Source organism: Triticum aestivum, chromosome 5D (assembly GCF_018294505.1).
Source record: "Triticum aestivum cultivar Chinese Spring chromosome 5D, IWGSC CS RefSeq v2.1, whole genome shotgun sequence".
Taxonomy (NCBI): domain Eukaryota; kingdom Viridiplantae; phylum Streptophyta; class Magnoliopsida; order Poales; family Poaceae; genus Triticum; species Triticum aestivum.
The window spans coordinates 413,427,924-413,438,017 of record NC_057808.1 but is presented as its reverse complement, the minus strand read 5'-3'; the positions used below and the strand labels follow the sequence as shown (position 1 = coordinate 413,438,017).

The following is a 10,094-nucleotide window of genomic DNA, read 5'->3' as shown; positions in this document are numbered from 1 at the left end:
CCCGGGATTATGTGTCCAGATGCTGGTGTATGCATTCTCACACATGAAAGGGGTATACCAGTATTAATTTTCCAATTGTTTGTAAACATAAATTACAATACTTGCGCTCGTCGTTACTGTATGCATTCAGTCTATGTGTGTATCAGATTAATTCTGCTTGTGCGGGCATCCGATTAGCACGCAAGTGCAGGGTATCAAGCCTCTCACGCATGATTTTTTTTTCTTTTGACTTCTGAATTTAAAACTTCATTATATTTTCAAACAAACGTTAAATTTAAGTTTTGTTTTCAGTTTCATCTTATTTGTGAAGATAAGATCCATTTTGAACATTGACTATTGTTTTTAAACTTTGTTAAGTTTTGACCGTTGAAACTTAGAGGAGGGAACGATAAAATCTTATGTTTCGGAATCCGTGACTGACAAAATAGTAAATTTAAGTATCAGCTTCCGAAATTTGGTAAGAGCAACCGACAAACTCATAAGTTTCAGAACCCTTGACCGAGAAAGTCAAGGTATTCAAAACTAACTTAAAATTTATTGTTCCCTCGTGCGGGATCCAATGACTTTACGAACCGCGAGGTAATCGGGAGGCTGGCGGGACTGGGGAGGTGGGTGTCCGTCGGAATTTCTGGCTGGTACCCCCTACCTACCTCATCCAGACAAAAAGAAGGCCGAGGAAAATGCTCGCATTTCCTTATACGCATGTGCCTCACTCGCCGCTTATTTTGGGCTAAACATACATAAAGTACTGTAGTTCTAGAGCAGCAACGACATATGATCCTGGATTACTTTGGCCAGGTGACTGGGCTGTGTACGAATTTTCAAAAGAGCTCGGTCGTCCCAATTAGATGCGAGAACATCAACTTGGATGCAACCCTTGCTGCGATGCCCGTGGCCTGTGCCTCCTTTCCCATCAAGTATTTGGGTCTTCCGCTTTCAGTCTGGCGCTTGAGGGCGGTGGATTTCCAATTTCTCGTGGATAAGGTGGCGGCTAGGCTTGTCCCGTGGGATGGCCAGAACATCACCGCCATCGGGCGAGGGGCGCTTGTCAAGTCTGTGCTCACCTCTCAGGTGCTCTACCACATCATTGCCCTCAACCCTCCCGCAAGCACACTCCTTAGTATTAACAAGATTGAGCGGGCTTTCTTGTGGGCGGGCACGGATAAGACTACTGGGGCAAAATGCAAGGTCAACTGGAATTCTGTTTGCCGCCCCACGGATCTTGGTGGACTGGGAATACTTGACCTCGCTAAATTCGCAAGTGCGTTGAGGCTTAGATGGCCTTGGTTTGAATGGATGGAACTGTCCAAGATGTGGGTGGGGATGGCAAACCCTTGTGATGAGCTAGATCATGACCTCTTCTTTGCATCCCCACGCATCACCATCGGCAACGGTGCACGGGCGCCTTTTGGGGACTCTCCTTGGGTAAATGGAGAAAAGCCGTCCGACATCGCCCCCCTCATCTTCGAGGCTTCCAAGCAGAAGAGGTGGAAAGTCAGGGATGCCATGCACGAAGGAAATTGGCTAACAAAAATCAAGCTCCTTGACAACTGGACTATGGAGCACATTCGTCAAATTGTAACCCTTTGGGCTCGCGTTAGGGCCATACTGATGGTGGCGGACATGGAGGACAACATTATTTAGAAGCACACGACCGACGGGACATACTCCGCCACCTCCGCGTACCACGCCCAACTTCTTGGGTCGGTGTGCTCGCCTATGGGCGCCGCAGTCTGGAAAGCTTGGCCCCCCCCCTAAGATGAAATTCTTTGCCTGGTTGGCGATCCAAAACCATGTCTAGACGGCGGATCGGTTGGAAAAAAGGGGGTGGCCTAACTGTGGGCTCTGTCCGCTTTGCAAGCAGACAGCGGAGACGGTCGGGCACTTCTTCTACAAGTGTCGTTTCTCCATTAGGCTCTGGGGAATGATCAAGGGCTGGCTCAATCTTGACTTCATCGACTTCTCAACCTGGGGGACTCAACGTTCTATCAAGGACTGGTGAATCAACATGTCGGGCGACAGCATGCCGAATCGAAAGGCGATAGCCTCCCTCACCATGCTAACATGCTGGACCATTTGGTGCGAAAGGAATGCTAGGGTCTTCCGACACAAGTCTACTCTTCCGTCCATCCTGTTGTCGAACATCCAAGCCGAGGCAAGGATTTGGGTCACCGGGTGCAAAACATTTGGGCCTCATCATGTCGGGAGAGTAGTGCCCTTGTAATTCTTGCTTAGCTTTTCCATGTAAAAGCAACTCTAAACTTCTTCCTTAATTAATGGATGAGGCAAATCTTTTGTCTCCGTTTCGAAAAAAATATGTATACACCTACATGGTACCCTACACTCTCCCACCTCCTTTCACTCTCTTCCTCGTCCAACTCCATCGGCGTCGGCCGGGCCCCCACCGCATAGTTAAGGTTCCAGGCTCTGGCTCAGCAACTTCATCACCGCATAGATGGCGTCGCGTGCCCACAATGCCGCCGTGCTCGCGTTCTTCGACCATGCCGCCAGCCTCAAGTCCGCCAACTCTTTTTTTCATAACCATGCAGGAGAGTTGCATGTATATTCATTAAGAAATGGCAAGATCGAAAATGCTATTCGTTTCGACCGCCCGTGATGGATCTCCCAGTCAAGGTTCGTGTTAAGGTTTGGCACTCGTGGATTATGGTTGATCCCCGGTTGTGCCGTGGGGCTCGGTACGCACGCCGGTGCGGTGCGTTAGGTTGTTTGCAGAGCCTTAGTATTGTGATCCCTCGACAGCACCCCACATCTACTTGTGTCTCTCGTGGTGTTGGTCTTTCTGCCTGCTAGCTAGGTCTTGCCTTCTCTTGGGTGGCTTTTTTCTCATCTTCTGTAACCTTGTCACTTGTACGGTTTTCGGCCCGGTTTCCCTCATAAACGGGGTCAACTTGTTTAGGTTTTTGATCCGGTTTCCCTTATAAACTGGATCAGCCAAAGTTAAGGGGTGACTCTTGGCTTTGGCAGCTTTTTGAGCAATATATTCAGGTGGGGATCCTCTCTCCCTCCCCCCCCCCGGTGACCGTTCAAAAAAAATGGCAAGATACATCGTCACAGAAGGCACGACCAGTACAAAGCCAACCCAACTCGACAACCATGACCTAAAGATCTCCAACCCGGGAGTTTGCGATCTACAACCCTCATACAACCGAACCCACATATTGAGCGAGGGTACAACAAAGGGTGTGAAAGCAAGAAAAATATCCACTGGCAGAGCGTGAACCACAATCAGCTACAAAATGACCTAAACTCGATAACCACAACAACCACGCGTTGTGCCGCCAGCCTCAAGTTCGCCGACTCTGCCTTGGCGGATGCTACCAGCCGGGCCGCTCAACGGCGCGGGAGATCAAGGGCACCACCATCACCGTGGTGGCGTTCCAGCAGAATCACCCGGTCAGCCCGGGAGTGGTCGTCCTAATTTGTGACCAAAACGGCTCTAGTTTCGCGCCATGGATGTCGGAGATGCTCTTGTACCCGCCCGACGCCAGAGCGCGGCGGCGCGGCATAGGTAGGGAGCTGCATGTTCAACTTAGCAGTGTAAAATTTTAGATAGTTTAATGTATAGCAGTCCCACTTCTGTTTTTCTAAATATGGGAAGAAACTGAGAGTTATATCCCCCCATTGTGGCCATATGTGTTCGTTGATTGTGAAAGATTCCGGTTTCTATTCTTGGGTTCTCACCTAGTACCACCTTGCCCATTTCCTTTTCCTAATGAGACGTTAGTACAATTATTCCCACTGAACCCGAATGTCGTCTAGTCTCCGAACCCAAATCAAATACTCGAATGTGTATATACTAGTACATCTTATGAAAAGAAAAGGAGTAAAGAACGTCACTGCCGGTTGACAGCTTGTCAAAATATGGATTGAGGCGACGAAAAGAAAATGTGATGGATTGGACGTCTCGCAATTGGTTCTAAAGTAGGCACCATTGGATTATGCCAAAAGGATCATTAAGTTATTGTAATCAGATCCTTAGATCTGGACGTTAATCCAGAAGATATGGACGACAATCACTCCGGGTCCGCTTAGAGATCTCGTAACCTTGACTCCTTGTCCCATTAATGTCTTATTGAAATCCTTGTCGCCAAGTGAGCTGTCTCTTCACTCATTCATTCTCGTCTCTAATTACCACCGTAACCTAGACTCCTTGTCCCATTAGTAGTAATTTGTTATTGGAACACTTGTCGACAGGCGAGCTGTCTCTTCATTCATTCATTCACGTTTCTAATTACCAGTGGCCTGGCAAGATGCGTCAGTGGTTAGATTTTTTTCTCTTTTCAATTTCTTTTTTAAATCTTTGTCGCCAAGCGAGCTGTCGCTTCACTCATTCATTCTCGTTCCTAATTACCAGTGGACCCTCGCAAGTTGTGATGCGTCGTATGGTTAGATTTTCCTCATGTAAGGAACAACTGTTTGATGTATATATATCACATACAGTAATAACTATTAGGGCACGCAGTGGATATCCATTATCAGGGGGTGTTTGGTTCAGGGACTTTTTTGTGTTGGGACTAAAAAAAGTCCCTAAAAGTCTCTAGCAAACCAAACCGGGAGGGGACTTTTTTTAAGACTTTTTGCTAAAAGTCCTTAGAAGCACCTTCTTGAGAGTCTTTTTTAAAAAGTCCTAAGGACTAGAAAAAGTCCTAAGACTAGAGAACCAAACACTTCATCAGTTAATTACAGCAAAACTTGCTTTTGCCGTCATGCAAATAACTACTACTTTTTGTGAGCAATTTTCTGGCTCGAAATTACAGCACTATGCGTTCATATTTAGAATCGGATTCATTTTATTTGTTCTTGATTGAAAATATTATCACCTTCAAATAAAATCCACAAGGGAGTTTATATGTCTCGGTTTGAGTTGCGGGCATGGAATAGGTTTGCTTGGAGCATCTCTAGCTGATACCTGAAAAATAGAGGAGTAATTATTTGCATAACAGCAAATGCGGATCTCTACGTTTACGAGATCGGCTAGAACCGATATTTGCTCACAAAAACTTAGTGGATCTAGCCGATCCCCTAAAAATTGTGGAGCTTGAGAGGAGTAAACCCCTAAGTTTTGGTAGGTTCTAACCGATCCCTTAAAACTAGCGGAGTAATTTTTTTTGTTTTTGCCAATGTATTCCAATTCCAATTTACTTAATACATTGCAGCTACATATTAGCACCCATATGAAAACCAAACATAATAAATATGTGTCACACAATTCACGAATATTACAAATTCATAGTTTACAAACCAAATTATTCAAATCATGCCAAGAACAATTTTGAAGACATCTTCTTCTTCCTCTTCTGGTGACGACGAGTCTTCGAAGATCACCTCTCGCAACCTCTTCATCTTCAATTCAAACGGCTCGTTTCCATTCAATTGTACAAAACAAAACAAGACAGAAAAACTCACCTAGGCAAACCATCGAACACTTGGTAGGCGATGGTGGTGTATCGGCCGGTCGGCGAGGTTGAGGTCAAACTAGCAGGCGACGACGCGTGGGAATGGCCTGCAAGGGTGCGTACGCACGGTCAGATGCCGCAGCCGCCAACGAGGAAGACGATCTGAGGTGATATCCGACGAATTTGTCGAGTCGGTAGCGGCGGCGATTCACCTTGATTCCGGCGACAACAACTGTCGGCGAAAGGCTCAGACTCGGGCGGAAGGGCAGCAAGGGCCTAGGGAGGCGACGAGGTAGCGTCGACGGCGATGGATAGTCGCCTGGCGGTGCGTCGGCAACGAAGCAATGGGGCGGGAGGTGGTAAAATGGCCGCAAAGTTTACTCTATGGAGGAACACATCGACCATGTCCAGTAGGTTGCGTCCTCCACTGCCCTTCTTAACGGATTTGCATGCAATCTCTTGGAGTAGCGGCCCAGGCGGAAATCAACAAAAACATGTTGTTATATACATGTTTGTTGCTGATTTTTGATACCCGCATGGATGTTTGTTGATGATTGTTGTTGTATACATGTCCGTGATCTATTAAGAAAAGAAAACAATGCCAATTGCTTCATTTTTTCAATGTACTTTTTTTCATAACATTCAAGTACTATGTAACAATTTCCCCCAAAAAAAATTGCACCTATCGAATTTAAAATTCCACCGATTGATGGTCGACCAATTCATCCAGTTAATAGTTCGATTCACCGATTAATCGCTACTACCAAGCCGAGCGAGCAGCTATCAGTTACCGATTTCCTCAACATTGGGGAGTACCAGTGAGGTGAGATCCACCCCCGGGATAGCCAGATCCTTGGCGGCAACATCGGAGCAAGCGCGGGGTGGCGACTGGAAACGGGGGTTGGAGAGGAGAGGGGGAGGATGAAGAGGAAGATGTCAGTAGTGGAGAAGTTCTGCCGCCTTGTCGGACGGTCACTGGCGACGGCGACGAGGAGTAGGGGCGGAGGAAGACTCGACTGCTAGGTTTTATGGTCCTCGTTTTCACCATTTTTGTTTGCTAGGCTTAGAGCATCTCCAGCCGTTGGAGCCCCCAAGAACACCACCGAACCAAAAAAGTTGGTGTTTTGGGGGTCATCCGGCGAAATATGGGGGCATGAGGAGGGCATCTTCCCAGTCACACCCCACCCCAAGCAAAAGTTTGTGAGAAAAATGATTAAGTGGGCCAAGAGAAAGGACACGTGAGGTGACACGATTCGCCGAAACTTCCGCCGACGCCCCCAAGAGGCCCCGAACGCGCTGGGTTTCGCCTCGGTTTGCCGGCGCTATTTCGACGTCCTGAGGGCGCTGGGGGCGTGACTGGGCCGTTTTTCGGCAAAAAACGCCGTCTGAACCTAAAACCGAGCCTAAAAAGGTGTCCTGGGTGGACGGGTGGAGGTGCTCTTAACTATTCGATTTTGTCATATCGGCAAGTGAATTGCAGTTTTTAATACCTGGATGGTTGAATGTATCAAGCTAGAAATGTGGTAGGTCACACTCCAACACAAAATCTTTCTTCATTAGAAAAAGCTGCAGGATAGAACTTTAGCACAAGCATGCTTGTCTTTGACTTGTGAACTGCTGGACGATTTTGTTGTCACCGCAATGAGATTTCATGTTAATGCCATAAATAGGATGGGACGATCCAGGTCTTTGATTTAAGTGAGATTAGACGTCAGACCAATCGAGGGGCCCTCGATCGGCCGGCGTGTAGCTCTGCAATACTAAAAGAGTACGTGAAACTACCTGCTGATGCGTACATGTTGATAATGGACGCAGCTCCAGTGCACCTTGCCATTGGTTCATTAACATGCGGGTCACTGGTGTCCACTTCCAGTTATATATACGTCCCATCCTCCTCTCAAGCTCCACCACCTCTCCGGCTCACTAGCTCCGAAGTCCGAACACACAACTACCTCGCTATACCACAACCCACTCTCGACGAGTGATGGACACCGTCGGCGCCTGGCCGCATTTTGAGGGGCAAGAGTACAGCACGGTGTGGCCGGAGGAGGAGTACCGGACGGTGTGGTCCGAGCCGCCGAAGCGGCGGGCGGGCCGGAACAAGTTGCAGGAGACGCGCCACCCGGTGTACCGCGGCGTTCGCCGCCGTGGCCGGGAAGGGCAGTGGGTGTGGGTGTGCGAGCTGCGGGTGCCGGCCGCCGGGAGCCGGGTTTACTCCAGGATCTGGCTCGGCACCTTCGCCGACCCCGAGATGGCGGCGCGCGCGCATGACTCGGCCGCGCTCGCGCTCTCCGGCCGCGATGCGTGCCTCAACTTCGCCGACTCCGCCTGGCGGATGATGCCCGTCCACGCGGCCGGGTCGTTCAAGCTGGCCGCCGCGCAGGAGATCAAGGACGCCGTGGCCGTCGCCCTCAAGGAGTTCCAGGAGCAGCAGCGCCCTGCCGACGTGTCAAAGGCGCCATCCTCCACGGACTCCACGTCCGAGGAGAGCGCGCCGTCCATCACCTCCAGCGACTTGTCTGGTCTGGACGACGAGCACTGGATCGGCGGCATGGACGCCGGGTCGTACTACGCAAACTTGGCGCAGGGCATGCTCATGGAGCCGCCGGCCGCCGGAGCGTGGCGGGAGGACCGCGAACAGGACGACGGCGTCGACACGTCGCTGTGGAGCTACTAGTTGGACGGATTTGGATGTGTAAAGGTTGTAGAGAGCAGTACTGTGTTTTTACCAGATGTGGGAAGAAGAGAGAGTAAGCGTCGGGGGAAAGGTTTTCCTCAAATGTGAGACCTCTCGGTTTCTACTCCCGGAAGGGCACACCTGAGCTTCTTTGTTTATTCAATAAATACATGAAGAAACGATAAGTGTCATTCGCTCCATGGACATGGACCAATGACAGAAATTAGTAATGGACGACACAGCTCGATGTGGTAGTACTGTTTTTGGACGGCCCCGCAAATATATAATTCAACGCGAGGTACTGTTCGTTCATGTGTGATGGCCAGAATTGGCAGGCACCCAGAAATATCTCAAGAACAGGGGTATAGCCGGTAACTTCCGTCGGGACCACGTGTTCATATTCACTTTCTCGCCTAGACACGCCCGTACCCGTTTGAACGCCAAGTAATTCTGAACGAATGAAGTATTTATCTATTTTGACGGAAAAACATACCCTATGACTATTGTGCTAAGTTGAAGAAAACTGAGAAATGAGGAACAAAAAGACATGACAAAACCACTTTATATGACATTGACAGCCACTAATCGCTCATGGGCGATGTCTTCTTTTGGCTTTCGCCGTGAAAGCAACGTCCAAAATGATGTAACCTGCTCACCCCTTTGAACCCTGCAGCTGATTTTTGTATAACTGGACCAGTAATTGTTTTTTTTTTCTCGAAGCATATTGCTTCTTGATTATTGTGCTGGTTCAAAATTCTGAAGGTACCCTAGTAGTCACATGTATGGTACACTGATCATACCTAAGTAGTGATTCCGATTTAGTTTGTTCGTTTTCACATTTTGAGGAATAAAACTGTGGAGATATAGGAGTATTACTTTTGCTTGAAGCTCTTTCAAAATTCTCTCTAAATACATTCTATGTCTATGCACTTATCCAGATTATATTCTGTACCCTTTTAACATTTCACAACATCATATGGTGAGCAAATAGTTTTTGTTTTATGCAAGTACATGTGTGCATCTCTGACCATGCAACTTTTCTGTTGTTATGGGTGTGCTCATGGGGGTGTACAACACTGTTTTTTTTTTTGAAAGATCCAGCTCGGTTGGCATTCATTCATTTAGCAGAGAGAAGGCGGAAAAACAAGTGTTGATCAAGTGATCATGGAGTGAAGAAAAGATTACAGGCCTGCGCACAGGCATTTGTGCTTACTATCGCTATCTCTCACGGCACGTCCCCGAACGGGTGCTCCATGCATTTCGCTCTAGCAATCCTCCATTGCTCCATGTCTCGCCTGCAGGCCTCAGTGATACTTCTCACGCATGCAGTCTTCCCTCTGAAAGTGCATGCATTGCGCTCGATCCAAATTTGCCAGCAAACGAGAGCCAGCAGCGATTTTGTTCCTTGGCGGTTTCTTGGGGAGGCTTGGTCGATCATCCTTTTGACCCGACCGGCAGTGGTCGTTCCCGCGCTCCAGCCAGAGTGTGCAAGGGCGCTGCAACCGCACCAAGAAGCCACTTTGTCCCAGACTCCACTGTTCTTCGATGTCATGTGTGGTACTGCTTGTGTTACTTCAATTTCGACATCTCTTGAAGAACCAGGACTGTTTGATGTTTGTGCATTAGCGTAGATTTTTGGTGAGACGTGATGCACATTATGGGGTCATGCTTAATGTGTCCCTCTGAATAAAAACTCAGCGTGACTTGATTTTATTAGGCGTGGATCGGTGCTTTTATAAACTTTTGGTTGTTTGTGTTTGCCTCTCTAGGATTGTAGCAGAGATATCCCAAAAGTTAATTAACCTTGTCTCTGGATCTTTGCTAGTTGATTGCTAGTCATACCAGGTGCTACTCTACTAGCTTATTCTTTCGAAAACCTATGAACTATGTAAATTTATCAATCCATTCATGGTTTACCTTATTTGCAGAAAAACAAAGAAGTGGTTTGATATATGAATAAGGTGGTCAAGTTATGGGATTGCAATCAGTATAGTCTACTC

The 10,094-nt window shown here is 48.0% G+C and overlaps 1 protein-coding gene across 1 annotated transcript; it reads left to right on the top strand.

Annotated features, from left to right (window-relative positions):
• The first annotated feature begins 7,332 nt into the window (after positions 1–7,332).
• On the top strand, positions 7,333–8,323 carry LOC123125205 (dehydration-responsive element-binding protein 1B). Its single transcript, XM_044545732.1, has one exon. The coding sequence runs from the start codon at positions 7,402–7,404 to the stop codon at positions 8,092–8,094; it is 693 nt and encodes a 230-aa protein (XP_044401667.1). The 5' UTR covers positions 7,333–7,401; the 3' UTR covers positions 8,095–8,323.
• Positions 8,324–10,094: the final 1,771 nt, after the last annotated feature.

Coding starts and splice junctions, on each gene's coding strand:
- LOC123125205 (XM_044545732.1), top strand. CDS start 7,402: ATGGACACCGTCGGCGCCTGGCCGCATTTTGAGGGGCAAGAGTACAGC.